At 45.0% G+C, this 17,581-nt stretch overlaps 1 protein-coding gene across 1 annotated transcript; it reads left to right on the top strand.

Moving 5' to 3' along the window:
- The first annotated feature begins 2,159 nt into the window (after nucleotides 1–2,159).
- LOC119895945 lies at nucleotides 2,160–3,782 on the top strand. Its single transcript, XM_038709370.1, has 2 exons — nucleotides 2,160–2,217; nucleotides 2,469–3,782. Exon 2 carries the CDS (start codon nucleotides 2,478–2,480, stop codon nucleotides 3,369–3,371), a length of 894 nt encoding a protein of 297 aa, XP_038565298.1. The 5' UTR covers nucleotides 2,160–2,217; nucleotides 2,469–2,477; the 3' UTR covers nucleotides 3,372–3,782.
- The last annotated feature ends 13,799 nt before the right edge of the window (nucleotides 3,783–17,581 follow it).

The following is a 17,581-nucleotide window of genomic DNA, read 5'->3' on the forward strand; positions in this document are numbered from 1 at the left end:
TTGAAAAGTAAATGTAGGATTGTCCAATCGTTAGTTATATTTTTTATTTACTTTTTTATTACTTCGTAAATGGATCCATTTCCTTTCCATTTTTTCTTTCTTTCAGCGTCTGTCCAGGATGAATTACTTTGAATCCCTGAAACTCTCAGATTTTGTAAGCCATGTGTGACATAATGATTAACTATAGGAGTATGAATCTCCCTCCTGTATTTAATATTGTATCTGTGTTGCATCATCCGAGTTGAGATTGAATTTTATGTCTCTCCAATGTACTGCATTCCACATTTACAACAGAAGATCAAATAGACAATCAGTTTTGGGTTTTCGCGTGGGCTTGAGTCTAGTGTTGACCAATAGGTCCTTGAGAGAGGTCCTTGTTTCTCCGATAAACCGAGATTATTTGATGGTTCTGTAGAACACCCAAATCTTCGATTATTGATTTAAAATTGGCCTTAAATTTGCTGTTCAATATTGCACTGATTGATTAAAAAGAAGTGAGGAATCATTTCTTATTGTTTTGCTTGTTTACCAATGTGGAATGACTTGCGGCAGTAACTCAGAAAAGACCTGGAGTAGTTTCCGTAACGCTGCAAACAGAATGTTGACTGCTTCCCGAAAATCGTTTCCTGTGTACATATCCGGTAAAATCGCAATAACTGTGTTTTATGATGCCCTTAAAGGTATGTTTGGGGTGAAAACAATAAGGCATGTGTATCTGTGATTTTTAAGTACACTTTGATGTCCAATTTTTGATCCTGTGTAAACGAAGCTCCTTTATACACTGTGGTATCCAAAAAAATCGATAGATTGCCCGCCAGTTACGTGCTTCAGCTTAATGGAAGGGTCATGAGTGTTCAAAATCTTCCCTCTAATCAGTCCAGATTCCCCAAATATCATCCAAATATCTCAGGAAATTCAGAGGCTTCTTCAGACATTTAGACAGAGCTTCTTCCTCCCAATTGGCCATACAAATATTTGCATAGGCTGGGGCAAATCGTTTGCCCATTGCTGTGCCTTTTATTAGCAAATAATATTCCCTGTTAAAAGTCGTTTAACACTTTATTCATTGCCGATAACCTTGCTCTGGTGTCAGTATTTGTGTACAAGCTGTCAACGTCCATCGTGAAAAATTTTTAGGTTTTTGACGCTATCACTACTGCAGTCCGAGACAATGGACCTACCCGGAGGCACCTCAAACGGTTTACTCCATTTGTCCGGTTCTTTGTGGATCTTGGGTAAAATGTAGAACCTCTGTTCTCTCAATTGAGCGTCTCCTTTTAAATATTGCTTTTGCTTATTGTTAATAAATCCTTTGCTTTTTAAAGTCTCCAATATGTCATGCACCAGTGGGATGGATTCTAAATAGATTGGTCTTTCCAATTTCTTGTAATCATTTTTATCTGTTAACTGGCGATGCACCTCTGTGATATTGTTCCCTCCCTAAAATTACCACTGAGCTCCCTTTGTCAGCAGGTTTAATTACAATCTGTTGGTTATTCATCAGTTCCGTGAGTGCTTTCACCTCCTCTTGTGATAGATTTTGTTTTTCTTGATGAAACCTGAAAAACCATTTGAAATCCTTGTTGTCTTTTTAAATGAATGAATGGATTTCTGGTAGCAATCTGTACGGTGGTGGTGTCCAGTTTGGAGGTTAGACAGAAATTCTGTCCCCACAAAGTGGCGTCAGAATGATGCACAGTCCATTGAACCGACTCTGAGCTCAGACGTGGGACAACATCCACCCAACACGGGTTAGGGATAGAAAGGTCTGATCCTAGAATTGCCCCTGGTAAGGAGTATTGCTGTATCTTCTATTGTCGCGCTTGCTTGATGTTTGGCTGTGTCAGTAAAGTAGTCGATTTGCTAGTTTGTCATCGTTATGTAATCATAACAAATGCACACATACAGCTGTCCTTATTTACGATAGTGGTGAATTACATAGCGTTGCTTTATCCATCATAGTGTGAAAAACTGTTTCGCTGCCTCGCCTGCTATTCCAAAGAATTCTGTTTTTTCTAAACCGACAAATATTTCAATTCCTGCCACAACAAGCACACAAGCTAGAATTCTTTGGAATACCACTCCTCTCAGGTAGTGATTGCACAATGAGCCACAGAATCTCTCCTCTATATAAAGGCTGCTTATGTGTGGCAAGAACAGCAGAATCCAGCAGATGAGTTGACTTCTTACTGCCTAACATTCCCTGTCAGCAGATATGTAAGTGTTTTGAAGAATGTTTTATTTTCTTGTTATGGACCTGACATTTTTAAATGTCAGATCTTAATTGATTATATTCAGTGTAAATAGGGTAAATGGGTAATTATTCATTTTATTTTATTAGTCATTATGGTGATCCACTTGACAACTGATATTTTAGTTTGTCATTGTTTTATTGGAGCTCATCTGAAAAGGCATGCTGCTAACTTTTTCTGTTCTGCTTACCCATGATTTATCTGTCTTCTATGCAGTTACCTACAATGGCCAACAACATCACACACCTTAATGTGTCTCTTGATGAAGCTGAGGAGCAAATGCTCCAATCACAAGGCTTCAAGAAAATCAATGTAAATCTGAACAAAGGGGCAGGAGGAAACGTTATCTATATTTGGTACAAAAAATTAAGCAACTCAGCCCCCATCACCAGAGTTCAAGTTTCATTCAATGATGAAATGGCAGTAGGATTGGCCGAGTCAGGTTACAAGAAGATCCCTAAAGACCTAAATGCTGGAGCAAAAGGTAATCGTCTCTACCTTTGGTACTTCAGAGGCAACTCAAAGTACGATACTCCCATAGTGGACATTGATATCACTACAGATGCAGCAGGGGAAGCTCGCAAGTTTTGCCATGGCTGGGAGAGACTGGTCTGTGATCTGAACCGCAATGTTGGAGGGAGCCGGATCTATGGCTGGGTGAAGAGAAAGACGCAAACGTACATCTGTGATGTCACTGCCACTGATTGCTACACGTCAGACAGCGACTACTTTCAGGAAGGTTACATCCGTATGGATGAAGATACCAATAGAGGTGCAGGGGGAGCCTTTGTCTTCATCTGGTACCGCCAGACCACTAACCCCAAGACTGCACTCACGGATCTGCAAATCTCCACCAATGGCACGGAGTATCAGGAACTTCAGCAGCAGAATTACACGGCAGTGAATGTTAACCTCAACGAGGGGACCGGAGGTAACAAGGTGTACCTGTGGCACACGACAGAGGGAGACAACAATCCCATTGAGGGCAGCACCCTGCTTCTCAACCCAGCTGCTGTTCCACTGTATGAGAAGGCTGGTGCCACTGTCGTCAAAAGAAACATCAACGCAGGCAATAAAGGCAGCACTGTGTACCTGTGTGTTAATAATGTTAAAGGCTGAGGAAGTTTTTCCACTCACTGAAGTGGGAAAGCACAGTCCAACAATGTTGCTAAATCATTTTGGTGGTGGCCTCTTTAACTATTTTCTCTTTTTGACAATATATATAACAAGTTGATTAATTCTCTAACAGTTCTACTAATGGTAATATCAGAAAGCATCAGTGGTATATGGGTTCTTCTGTTAAACTTGCTGTCACATAATCACATAAACTATTTGAAATGGTTTTTTCTACAGTGATGTTAATGAATGTTTGATAAAGTTCTGTGGTCATTTTCAGGGTTTTACGTTTATAATTTTGGGTGTCTACTAGAAAATGTTTACAATGTCAAAATAAGATCTACACAGTTTCTCATGGATTTGTCACAAATACATTCGTACATACATACATACATTCAAATGCCTTGTAAAAGCCTTGTATCTGTCAACACTGTAATAAAGTTTGACTGTGAAACAGAAAAAATGTCTTGTGTTTCTTACAGTCACTATTTACTACCTGTATTAAAGGATTACTAGCAAAACTCTTTCCCGTTTTCATAGTCAGTATGTGAAATGAAAAGGTTAAGATTAATAAAGGTTTTCTGATCCTTGTATATGCATGAAATCAAATGTTTTTCATAAAACCTTTGTGAAAGAACGCGATACATTTCTTTAATACCCCTTACTACTAAATTTAAAAATGACCAAACCCATTCTTAAAAATAAAGCAATTTATTTATTGCCAATGAAATGGAAGTCAATCGGGTATATAAATCATGCGCAAAGTAGCAAAGCCGTAGCCTATGTAAAAAGTACAGCTCACGTCCTACATAAAGGATTTCTTGTATACAAAGAGCTCTGATTTCACAGAGGTCATCCTGACATGTCGTCCTGTAGATACCGAGACTTTCCGGATGCTGCTGAGAATTCAGGAAGCAGCAGAGTGATATAAATCCTATTTTTCCTGTCAGTCACTATTTGCATTCATTCTTTGAGACATGCATCAGGAACTTTCCTTTTTGCGTATACCTTTGTGATTAATAAAGCTGGAATTTTTACACCACAGTTTCAGTGACAACAGAATCAGCACAACCTCAGGGTAATGTACAGAAGAGTACACAGCAGGAAGATTTGGTTGAAATATTATGACTTTATTCTCATTAGATTGCAATTTTATTCCAATAATATTACACCTTTTGTCTCTAAACATTACCAAGTTATTCTGCAATGAGAAAACAGATATGTGGGAGAGATTTTGAATGTGCAGAACCTTTTGGACCTCAGCAGAAATCCTTCTGAAACACAGTAGCTATTAAAGTCCAGGGGTTTATAACTAAATTAAAATGAACTGATTAATCATTGGTGCCACATGCACATTTAAAGAGGTTACTTCAGTAAGGGGGAGCAGAGGGCATGCAAAGGACACAGAGAGGAGGAGCCGTGCAGTCAAACAACCAGACAGCAGTGCAGTCAGAAACAATCATAGTTAAATAAAAGTCCACCAAACGCTGAAAGATTGGAAAACAGAGAGAAGTCATAGTGAAATAAAAGAGATAAAAATCCACTAAAAAGCTGAAAGGATGGAAAGCGGCGGTCGTAGTGGCGACTGAGGCACGTGAAAATCTTGGACTTTCCCAGCTCCAGATCAGCAGAAAAGAGAGCCAAGAGAGTATGTGAAGCTAAGAAACAGAGCTATAAAAGGAGGTCCAAAAGGAGGTGAAAGTCAGTTGTTACATGGTTTCATGTCAGCTCGGGTCTCTGTTCTGGTAACAGAGTGGGACTGTATTTTGCACCGATCTCTGACGCACATTCTAATTGGTGTCTGTTTTTGTTGATAACAAAAATGTTGGTAAAAGTTCACACTGAAAGTGAATTTCTTACACGACATTACAAGAAAGTCAAGATGAGCAAGGCTTCTCAAAATTAAATCCCCCTCTCTATGCAAACAGGAAGGTAAGACTCAGCCTAGTTTTCTAAAGTAAAAGCCCCACAAAGTAATTGTTTCTTAACTGGCAACATTAGATTGACCTCTTTTTTAAATAAAAGTTTCCGGCAGTAACGTCTCGGGTTACGCATGTAACCCTGGTTCCTCGAGAAGGGGAACGAGACACTGCGTCGGTTACGACACTATAGGTCTGAACGTGAATGAAATCACTTCAATCCTATTGGTTTGTTGCTAGAACGGTAAGGTGTGACGGAATAACCGGAGGAGTATAAAGCACACCTGTACACACTCATGATTAGCTTAAACTATGAAGCAGGCGCTTCAGGTGGGGAGAGAGGTGCGGCGGGCTGACGCAGTGTCTCGTTCCCCTTCTCGGGGAACCAGGGTTACATACATAACCCGTGACGTTCCCCTTCGAGGGAACTCGAACTGCGTCGGTTACGACACTATGGGAACGAGATACCCACTAAACCGTGCCGAAAACCCCGCCTGCCCCAGTGTGCAATAAAGTGGCACGATTAAGAGGAGAGCGCACGAGTGCCAGGTGCCGAAGGAAGGTCAAGACTGTAAAACCGAATGAATGTGTGCGGAGTGGCCCAGCCAGCCGCTACACAAACATCCTGCAGAGGCCCCGGAAAGGAGGGCTCGAGAGGCCGCCATGCCTCTGGTAGAATGAGCCCTCACAGCCACAGGTGAAGGCAAACCGCGCACCTGATAGGCCAGGGAAATAGTCTGAACAATCCAGTTGCTAATAGTGTGTTTGGATGCAGGGAGCCCGGCCCTGGGGGACCCAAAACACACTAGCAGCTGGTCAGCCTTCCTCCAACGGGAGGACCTCAGAGTGTAAATACTCAGTGCTCTGACAGGGCAGAGCAGATGAAGTCTCCCGTCCTCCGCCGTCACATGAGGTGGAGGATGAAGTGCCTGCAGCACTGTGGACCCTGCCGCACAAGAAAGGCACTTTAGGGATGTATCCTGAACGAGGGTGCAGGATAGCCCTAATATTCCCCGGGGCAAACTCCAGGCTTGCGGGGAAACCGAAAGCGCTTGGAGATCCCGCACCCTCCTCAGAGAGGTGATAGCAAGGAGAAAGGCCATCTTGAGGGTCAAGTGCTTAGCCTCAGCTGACTCCAGGGGTTCGAAGGGAGCCTCAGCCAACACCCCAAGAACCACCGCCAGATCCCAAGTGGGAGCCTTGGACCGAGTCGCCGGTCTCATCCTCCGGGCACCATGGAGGATCCGTGTGGACGGGGCCCTGGAGCTGAGGAGGGTCTCGACTGCTCCGGCTGTTAGACCCGCCTCTAGGTACTGTGCCAGTACACAGTCGCCATATGGCGGGGCAAGGGTGAAGAACCCGGCCCTGCGCCTGGAACAGCAGGTCTCTCCTCAGAGGGACCCGCCACGGCGGGCCGTCCAGGAGCGATCATGATGTCCGAGAACCACACCCGGGTTGACCAGAACGGGGCTACAAGCAGTAGGTCGACATTTTCCTGGCGGACCTGCTCCAGAACCCCCGGGAGCAGAGCGACTGGGGGAAAAGAGTACAGACGTAGCCTCGGCCACGAATGTACCATGGCGTCCAGACCCAACGGGGCTGGAGGAATGACAGAAAACCATAGCGGGCAGTGCTTAGTCTCTTGAGACGCAAACAGATCCACTTCTATGGGGCCGAACTCTTCGCATAAGAGCTCCACCACTTCGGGGTGAAGTCTCCATTCCCCGGGCCTCAGCCCCTGCCTCGACAGCAGGTCTGCTCCCTGATTCTGCGTCCCCGGGAGATACATCGCCCTGAGCGATAGTAACCTCTGCTGGGACCACAGGAGGATCTGACGCGCCAGTCTGTACAGAGGGCGCAAGCACAGACCGCCCTGGTGATTCAGATAGGCCACCATCGCTGTGTTGTCGGAACGAACCGGGACGTGGTGGCCTTGGAGATCGGGCAGGAAACTCCTTAGAGCCTGGAACACCGCCAACATCTCGAGACAGTTGATATGCCACTCGGATTGATGCACCTGCCAGGATCCCCTTGCAAAGCGGCCGTCCATGACCGCGCCCCAGCCGGTGAGGGAGGCGTCTGTCGAAATGACCAGCCGGCGACAAGACCCTCCCAGCACGGGCCCCTGGGACAGGAACCAAGTTTCCTTCCAAACTGATAGGGAACGAAGACACTTGCGCGTAACCCAAATCAGACGGAGAGGATTTCCCCTCGGGGAAAAACCCTTGGTCCTTAGCCACCACTGCAGGGGTCTCATGTGCAGCAGTCCAGATGGTATTACGCTGGACGCAGCCGCCAGGAGACCCAACACTCGTTAAAAGTGTTTATAGTGATGGCGTGGCCTAATTTCACCCCTTTCACGGCAGCCAACATGGTGTCGACACGTGCCGGAGACAATTGTGCCCGCATCGTTGTCGAATCCCATACTACCCCTAGGATTGTAGTCCGTTGGGTGGGCGCCAGCACACTCTTCTTTGCGTTGAGCCTCAGCCCTAAACGCCGCAGATGAGCCAGAACGAGGGGTCCTTCCTGTGAGAAGGACGGATGGAGACGTGGAAATAGGCGTCCTTTAGATCTATCGTGACGAACCAATCCTCGGATTGGATGTGTGTCACGATGGCGGGGATGATGAGCATCTTGAACCTGAATCTCCTCAGAGACCGGTTAGAACCCGCAGATCCAAAATAGGGCGCAGCCCTCCGTCCTTCTTGGGGACTATGAAGTACCGGCTGTAGAACCGGCGTCTCTGTCTGGGGGGGAGACACGTTCCACGGCCCCTTTCCTCAGCAGAGTATGAACTTCCTGACTCCCCTACCCCGGTCTTCCCTGAGCTCTGTCGGGACTGGATGACGGTCCTCAGATCGCGTCTCTCAGAAGGCTGAGGGTGAGAGCGCTGTCTCGCTGCCCCAGCTCCTCGGGGGGGCCCCCAAGAAGCGACACTCTGCTTCCTCTCCTCTCCGTAGGAGCTCGTAGAGGGAAGGGACCTACGCCTGGCAGCCTCAGCTGCCTTGGGTCCAGACCGGCAAGGGAGGTACTGGCGGAATGCTTCACCCTGCGTCTAACGCTCCGTGGTTCTGCGAAGCTCCACCAGATCTTCCTCAGAGGGACCCCCCTCTGAACCATCTCCTGTAGCAGGTTGGCTTGGTAGGCTTGAAGCATTGCCATGGTGTGCAAGCTCGCACCTGCCATGTACGCCTTCCCCACGAGTAGATGTGGTGTGACATGGCTTGGAGGGTAACGCCGGCTTCTCCAGGGAGGACCCAGTCGAGGGGAGAGATAGCTCGCAAGCGTATCCTCCATCCGAGGCATCCTCCCATAGCCACGGTCCCTAACCCCCATCACATTATTGTAATTCAGTGATAGGGATTTGGAAAGCCGTGTAGAGAAGGGTCTGCCCCATGATTACTCAGTTCAACATGTAAATCAGGAAAGAATGGCAGAGACCGGCGTGGAGGTGGCGCGTGGTGCTTAAGAAACCTTTCATCAAGCTTACCACTAGCCTATGGTGTCTGCTCCTCCTGTGGCCAGTTGATGTTGAGCTTAGCCACGGCTCTAGTCACCACCTCCAGCAGCAGTCATAGTCACCCGACACCCGAAAGTCATCGTCCACTGAGCAAGTCCGCCTCCTCGGAGTCGGACAAAAAAAAAAACACACCTTCTGTACATCTGGTTGCCGGACATGCTGGTAGACTTCTTCTTCAGGTAAGACACACTGCTTGTAGGACTGGAGCTTTCTTCAAACAACAGAGCGCCTACTGAATAGAAAAAAGCTAATGATGAGTGTGTACAGGTGTGCTTTATACTCCTCCGGTTATTCCGTCACACCTTACCGTTCTAGCAACAAGCCAATAGGATTGGAGTGATTTCATTCACGTTCAGACCTGCTACGCCTAGAGGCGTTCCCATAGTGTCGTAACAGACGCAGTTCGAGTTCCCTTGAAGGGTAACTGTATTTAATAGGGAACTCAGGAAATGAGAGTATTTCAAAAAGGGCCCTGTAGACTAACTTCATCTCAACAGGGAACTAGGGATGGGTCTTATTTTTCAAAACAAAAGCCCCAGACAGTCCCCAGACAGTAACTGCATCTTCACAGGAAGTTCATGATTATGCTTGCTTTTCAAAATAAAAACCCCCAATGGTCACTGTATGTTAACAACACACGAGGGATTACCTAGTTGTTTTTTTTAATTAAGAGTCCCACCATATAAGGAAAAACAAGTCTATTCATTCTGTCTGTGTCTCTGCAAGCACTGCAGGATGCTTATATACACACACGCGTCTTTTTCCAAGTATTTTATTAATGTGCTCAGTCTAAAGGGACTTTGCTGGTGAACTGAAGGGTCAACAAATCAAGTCCAGCACAGACCATTGCGTAAAGTGCCCATGAGCAAGGCACTGAACTTCAAGCTGCTTCCTGGCTGCTGTATAATGGCCCCTATAAAGATGGGGTAAATGCAGAAGTTTTGCATTCGTTGTACTGTAAAAGTTGATTATATCAATATTATCTACTTTCAACTGCAAACTCCAATCAGACCTTTAAATACTCCACATTTGTCAGACATTATACACTCACCTAAAGAATTATTAGGAACACCTGTTCAATTTCTCATTAATGCAATTATCTAATCAACAATCACATGTCAGTTGGTTCAATGCATTTAGGGGTGTGGTCCTGGTCAAGACAATCTCCTGAACTCCAAACTGAATGTCAGAATGGGAAAGAAAGGTGATTTAAGCAATTTTGAGCGTGGCATGGTTGTTGGTGCCTGACGGGCCGGTCTGAGTATTTAAAAATCTGCTCAGTTACTGGGATTTTCACGCACAGCCATTTCTAGGGTTTACAAAGAATGGTGTGAAAAGGGAAAAACATCCAGTATGCGGCAGTCCTGTGGGCGAAAATGCCTTGTTGATGCTAGAGGTCAGAGGAGAATGGGCCGACTGATTCAAGCTGATAGAAGAGCAACTTTGACTGAAATAACCACTCGTTACAACCGAGGTATGCAGCAAAGCATTTGTGAAGCCACAACACGCACAACCTTGAGGCGGATGGGCTACAACAGCAGAAGACCCCACCGGGTACCACTCATCTCCACTACAAATAGGAAAAAGAGACTACAATTTGCAAGAGCTCACCAAAATTGGACAGTTGAAGACTGGAAAAATGTCGCCTGGTCTGATGAGTCTCGATTTCTGTTGAGACGTTCAGATGGTAGAGTCAGAATTTAAACAGAATGAGAACATGGATCCATCATGCCTTGTTACCACTGTGCAGGCTGGTGGTGGTCGAGTAATGGTGTGGGGGATGTGTTCTTGGCGCACTTTGGGCCCCTTAGTGCCAATTGGGCATCGTTTAAATGCCACGGCCTACCTAAGCATTGTTTCTGACCATGTCCATCCCTTTATGGCCACCATGTACCCATCCTCTGATGGCTACTTCCAGCAGGATAATGCACCATGTCACAAAGCTCCAATCATTTCAAACATGACAATGAGTTCACTGTACTAAAATGGCCCCCACAGTCACCAGATCTCAACCCAATAGAGAATCTTTGGGATGTGGTGGAACGGGAGCTTCGTGCCCTGGATGTGCATCCCACAAATCTCCATCAACTGCAAGATGCTATCCATCAATATGGGCCAACATTTCTAAAGAATGCTTTCAGCACCTTGTTGAATCAATGCCACGTAGAATTAAGGCAGTTCTGAAGGCGAAAGGGGGTCAAACACAGTATTAGTGTGGTGTTCTTAATAATCCTTTAGGTGAGTGTAGGTTGTATTCCCATTCATACAAAAAAAACGACGACAAACTTTAGGAATATGAGGTTTATTCAAATTTTAAATCAAAATTGGATCATTTAGACCTAGTCCTTTATACTTCTTCATGCAAATTAAAGCCAGCAATGCAGTTTAGTGTCAGTTTTTCAACAATCCTTAAAATATTCCACATCTTTCATACGTTTGTATCATTTATGTATTTATCAAGCCAGAAATCTGCTATAGCGCAAGCTAACTAGTTACGTTGAATTGTGCTTGATTTGAAAATTAGAAGCACCAAATTTGTTTTTCACACAGACAAATAATTCTGCAACTTTAAAGCCACCTTAAAAATGGACTCTTATTCTCTTTAGTCTGTCCCTTTTTAGTTGAGATTTTAATTTTAATATTTTCTGGAAAAGAATGTCTCTTTTTAAGACAGACGGACTTCACCCAAACAAACGGGGCTCAGAAATGTTAGCTGCTCACATACAGCATGTGGTGCGGTCCACACATGACTTACGTGAATGACTAATCATTCATGCAGCACACCTGGACACACCACCGCTCACTGAACAGATCTCTACCTCACTGCCACAAACAACTGTCTCCATCTGCTGGCATGTAAAGCCGTCTGCTCCCAGCGCTGTTTCACAGACTTCTATTCCTGTCAGCATCATGCATAGACCAGGAAACGGAAATGTGCACATCCCACACAGAAATAATAGTAATCTCTTAAGCAACTCCAGCACCCAGAACAAACACATTTAAAATGGCTCTCTTCAATGTGAGATCACTGTCAAGTAAGACTTTTATCTTAAATGATTTTATCTGGTCTGCAAATCTAGATTTTATGTTTTAACTTAATCCTGGTTGCAGATGAATGACTATAGCCAGCTAGCTGAACTGTGTCCGCCTCAATATGATTGTTTTAGTCAACCGAGGGTCAGTGGTCGTGGTGGTGGGCTAGTGAGCGTGTATAGGAAAAATTTAAAATGTCATCAAGTACGCTGTGATGAATTTAACTCCTTTGAAGTTCTCACTCTTAAAGTTGGAGGGCTGCAACCTATCATATTTGTTATAATTTATCGCCCCCCAAAACCGCCTGGAGGATTTTTATCAGAACTTCCTGAATTTTTATCTACTCTGGTTTTAAATTATGACAGAATTGTTCTTTGTGGCAATTTTAATATTCATGTTGATGACCCCACCAATGTTAATGCAACTAACTTTTTAAATATGGCCACTTCTTTTAACTTCAAACAACATGTCAAAGGGCAAACACGTAACCGTGGTCATACACTGGACTTGGTTTTTACCCTGGGTGTCAGTGTTTCCTCTGTGGAATTAGTGGACATGACCATATCTGACCACAGATGTATTGTTTTTAGCTGTGATTCGCCTGTTACTCATGCCGCCTCACCAAGCTCCGTGTGTTCTCGCATCTTTAATGAACAAAGTGTTTCAAAGTTTTGCGCGTTCTTTCAGAGCCAAAGCCAACACCTGCCTGATTCCAACACCAACAATCTGGTCGATCACTTCAATCATATCTGCTTGTCGTCACTAAATATTACTGCTCCTCTAAAGGTTAGGCCTACGTCTAAAGCTAGTAAGCAACCCTGGATAAATGATAAACGCGAATCGCCGCTTGCGGCTATATTAGGGTTCATACTGCGTAGCGGTAGAACCCTTCCATGTTTGTGTGTTTTAGTTATTATTATTATTATTATTTTTTGTCTGCCGCACCGGCTCAAATTCCCGTGAGCTGGAAACATGAAACTTCAAAATAAGCAACCGTAGGTGCCAATCATCACAAAACTCACAGGATATGTTCAGATACGTGCCCCAGATATACCTGGACAGTTTGATGTACATACCCCCTGCAGTTTGCCTACAGGGCTAACAGGTCAGTGGATGATGCTGTCAACTTGGGACTGCATTACATCCTGCAACACCTCGACTCTCCAGGGACATATGCTAGGATCCTGTTCGTGGACTTCAGCTCGGCGTTCAACACCATCATCCCGGACATCCTCAGCACCAAACTCACCCAGCTCACTGTGCCAGCCTCCACCTGTCAGTGGATCACAGATTTCCTGACTGACAGGAGTCAGCAGGTGAGGCTGGGGAACATCACATGGGGGGCACCCCATCACATGGGGGGCACCCCTGGGGGGCGCCAGTGCTGGCGCCCCCCAGGGGTGTGTGCTCTCCCCACTGCTCTTCTCCCTCTACACCAACAACTGCACCTCAGGTTCGTTCATGTAGATGCCTGTCACCTTTCTAAACTTGTGATTGGTTAAGGGACGGGCCTAACAGACAGAGAGGGGCGGAGCTACGAGTCAGGCAGCTGCTTCCAGCCTGTGTTTTTCTCTGGAGGTAACTTAGCCACAAGCTGCAGCTGACAGAAAGGTGTAATTTAATAATTATACAGACAGTCAGTAGCCTGGCTGGTTTATAATAAGTTTGTCAATCTGCTACACAGTTTTGTGTGAGAGCCGTGCTAGTCTACAGATAGCAACAGGTTAGCAACATCGCTAAGAGCAAGCTAAAGTTAAAAGGACACTGTCTCACTGACAGCGCTGCGTGTGAGCTGATCAGCACCTCTGGCTTTGAGGGAGATCATCTCACACCTGTCTTCATCTTTCTGAGAGGATTGCAAAACATGACACCAGCGGGAGTTATCTGGACGATGCTGTGAAACTGAGCTTACTTTAAAGGGTTAAACATGGCTGCCCAACAAACAGGTGGAGGAAACAGCTACGAGCTCAGTGACGGTCGAATCGTAACGTTTATTAAACTCTGTGGAAAATGTTAAACAGCACTGTGGGTCCGCAACGAGTCTGCGGGCTCTCTGAAAAACTTCAGTCCTCCAGAAGTTTGACCAGAGGAAAAGCCACTGTTGCGCCTTTCTGCTGAAGTGAGCCTGCTTTGGTGAGTGAAGCATCGTTAATCATCGTGACTGTGTGCTGCAGCTCCGTGTATGGGACAAACTGTTGTGCTGGATCGGTTGATACCAGGCTATGGATTGCGGTTGTTGTCATGTAGCCGCTTTCATGCTGCTTTATTATCCACGGTTATTACGCCAATATGGCGGCTGGCTGCGCTGGATCAAAAGGTACGGAGCCGGGAGTGTAAATGATCTCGCTCTCACTCTCTCGCTCTCTCTGTTTTGTGGAGCCATGCTGTTTGTTGACATGTTAAACAGTAGCAAGAGAGAGTATTGTATTGTAGTTTTAGTGGCATCTATATTTTCAAACCATTTTAATGAAATAGTATGGTTAATAATACTAGTATTTACATAGTGTATATTTCAATAAAAGTATTATAGAGTCTAATATGAAAGAAAAATATTAATGCTCCGTGATGTCTGTAATCTTGAGTGGGCTTGCTATAATGGAAACACATTTTCTACATCTCCTCCTACACTGTAGCTCGGATTGCCACCAAATTTTCTCTGTATCATCAATGGACTTTACATATATAAAGTTGTATAAAGCTTGTTGATGAATAAATGCCCTCCTAGCAGGTCTCCCAGCTTGTACGGTGAAACCCCTACAAATGTATCTGAAGGCAGCAGCGTGTCTGGTTTTTGATCAGCCCAAAAGGACTCATGTCACTCCATCACTCAGTGACCTCCACTGGCTCCCCGTGGCCTCCAGAATCAAATTCAAGTCCCTAATCCTGCATACAGAGTGACTACTGGGTCTGCACCCATCTACCTACACTCCATAATACAAACTTATGTTCCTTCTCAGCTCAGGTTGTCCGGTTGCGAAACTTGCAGAATGTGTTTCGTAACAATATTTAACCTGCTGACGCTTTTATCCAAAGCGATTTACAATTGCTATACATGTCAGAGGTCACACACCTCTGGAGCAACAAGGGGTTAAGTGTCTTGCTCAGGGACACAATGGTGGATGGGTCACAGTGGGGGATTTAACCCGGGTCTCGCACACCAAAGGCAGGTATCTTATCCATTGCGCCATCACCACCCCTGCTGATCACTGAGTTTGAGGGGTGTGCAGAACTTCACCCTGCCTTACAGCTTCTCTTTCTATGGAGCTATAGCTGCTAAAAACTCTCAGTTTCCACCATCTGCTGTTATGTGTGCTGTATAATTTTTATTAGGGCCCGAACATGAACCGTGCGAGGTCCCTATTGAAATTGTAAAGAAATTTTTTTTTTTAGATAAACTTGTCAGAAGTGCACACATGTCAGAACTAGTGAAAAATTTTGTATTTTATGGGTTTTGCGCATGGGCGTGGCAAAATGACTCGCTAGCGCCACCTAGAAAATTGGAAAATATTAGCCCCTCGTTCATGTTCAACCTACATGCACGAAAATTTCTGGGGACATGTATCATATCAAGACGCACAAAAAAGCCTCAAGAACCCATAGCCTAAAGTCAACAGGAAGTCGGCCATTTTGAATTTTATGGCACTCCATTCTTTAACGAACTTCTCCTAGGGATTTAGGCGGATCGATTTCAAATTTCTGCTGTGCCTTCTAAAAGGTATTGATGATTGTTATGACCCATGATGATGATGAACATGATGAAAAGTTTTGCTATCTGTGAGTTTTCGTCAATGGGCGTGTCCGTGGCGTGGCGTCAAAGATGAACTCTTCGCCATGACACAGGAAGTTGTTGTAACTTCAGTGTACATGATCACATCTGCACCAAACTTTACGTGCTTGATAACTCTCCCACCCCACATCTACATCACCGATACCGATTTATATTCATAGCGGCAAGTGCTATGTAGCTCCACATAGGGGACACAGGAAGTGACATATAGCACCTTCATGTGGCGTCGGAACCACGTAGCAAATTCACAGCCGCACCGGCAGAGCTCCAGAATATGCAACTCGGCCGGCTCACACCCGGACGCGCTACAAGTGCGAGGGCCCGCCCAACGCTGCTTGCAGCTTTAATTTTCCTTTGCATTTTTCTCCAGTGTAAAATACTTATATTAGTTAAGTAGATTAAATATTTTAATGCAGCCTGTAGTTCTCATTAGTTATGTAGGCAGACTTGTGAAACCTCGTGAACATTAAAGGAAAAACTTGAGTATTGGGGGGGGAATCTGCCGTTTACTTGGTCCTCCTGTCTGTTTCTGAGTGTAATATGCGATGATAACTAATGTAATGTTCCTGATCATTGGTTTTGTGTTTGTTGCAGTTTGTTTTCAAAAGTATGTCAGTGTGGTTCTATCTTTATCCCTGCAGACATGTTGCAGCATTAAGACAGTGTGAGGGACGTGTGTGGACAGATTCAATGCTGCCTCTTGCTGGTTTTGAGGGACACGTTTGATATGTTGAGAGGAAGAGAACTCAGTCCTGCTCTGAGTTTGTATCAGATGATAGAAAATGTCGTTAGAAGTTGCTGTTGGTATTCTGTGATGTGACAGAAGGAATATCCAGAAGGTTTTTCTTCTGAGGTGTTTGTGAATGAAAGGGTTAATGTCCAAATAAAGCTCTGTGTCCATCTGACTGATGACTCCTCAGATTGTTAACTGGCAGTAAAGGCTGCTCTGGAGAACAGTGAAAAATGTGCTCAGACTTTCTGATCTGTTTAGGGGAGTTTGGCCCCGGTCCCCTTTAGTAAAAAGTGTTTGTGTATTGATAGCTAGCTGCTTAGTAACTCTGATAAAACTAAATAGTAACAGATGGTTCCAGTTTGAGAACAAGGCGAGCTGTTTAAATGTAAGCTTGTATATCAGTGAATTAGTTAGCCTGTGTGGTTATCCATTGTCTTGTTGTGATGGTAGGCTTTCAGCCTAGTAATGCCACAATCTAGTTTCACCCTCTCAGGTAAGCTCCACACACCTGGAGACAATGACCTCATTAAGAGTTGATGTTCTCTTGATGCGTTGTGTTGCAGTGTGGTCAGGATTTTGGATGGTAGGCCATCCAACTTTTGTGAACACTTTTTAAATAGTTTTTATTACAGGCATTTTAAGCCTCCTGTCGTTGAGACTTCGACTGCATGGCCTGTTCTGCTAGAGTTCACCGCAGAGATGGCCCTGGAGGTTGATACCCTGAGATGCCTTAAACGTCTGCTCCTTGAATGGGGTGGAGTGATTTACTGCATTAGTTGAGGGTTGTATAGCCACTGCTGTTTTGCCTGCCGGATCAACTGCTGATGTTTTGTGTCCTGATTTTAAATGGGGATTCTTTTTATGAGACTCTGTTACAGGTGGATGGGCCCTGTGAATGTTTTTGCTAGGTTCTGCTAAGGGCGGGGCAGTTTGCTTGTTTTTGGGCTGCGTGACTTCCCTCAGCCCTTCTCCCTCTTCTTCCAGTGTTCTGGCTGGGTGTTGTACTGTGGGAGCCCCTCTTCCCTTCACTGCATGTCGTGTATATGACAGCTGTGTGCGGACCTTTAACTGAGCCTTATTGTGTGGTGTATTACGTGCGACTTGCTGTCTTTAGGTGGTGGTGTCGGGGCCTCAACATCTTGTTGGTTTGTTTGAGCTTGTGTAGTCAATAAAACTGCCCAAAACCTGATCTTTTGTAAAGAAATGCTCTGTAAAAAT

The sequence above is a fragment of the Micropterus salmoides genome, unplaced genomic scaffold, assembly GCF_014851395.1.
Source record: "Micropterus salmoides isolate LMB-PRFRI ecotype aquatic unplaced genomic scaffold, ASM1485139v1 Ms_hic_scaffold_10, whole genome shotgun sequence".
NCBI classification, from domain to species: Eukaryota; Metazoa; Chordata; class Actinopteri; order Centrarchiformes; family Centrarchidae; genus Micropterus; species Micropterus salmoides.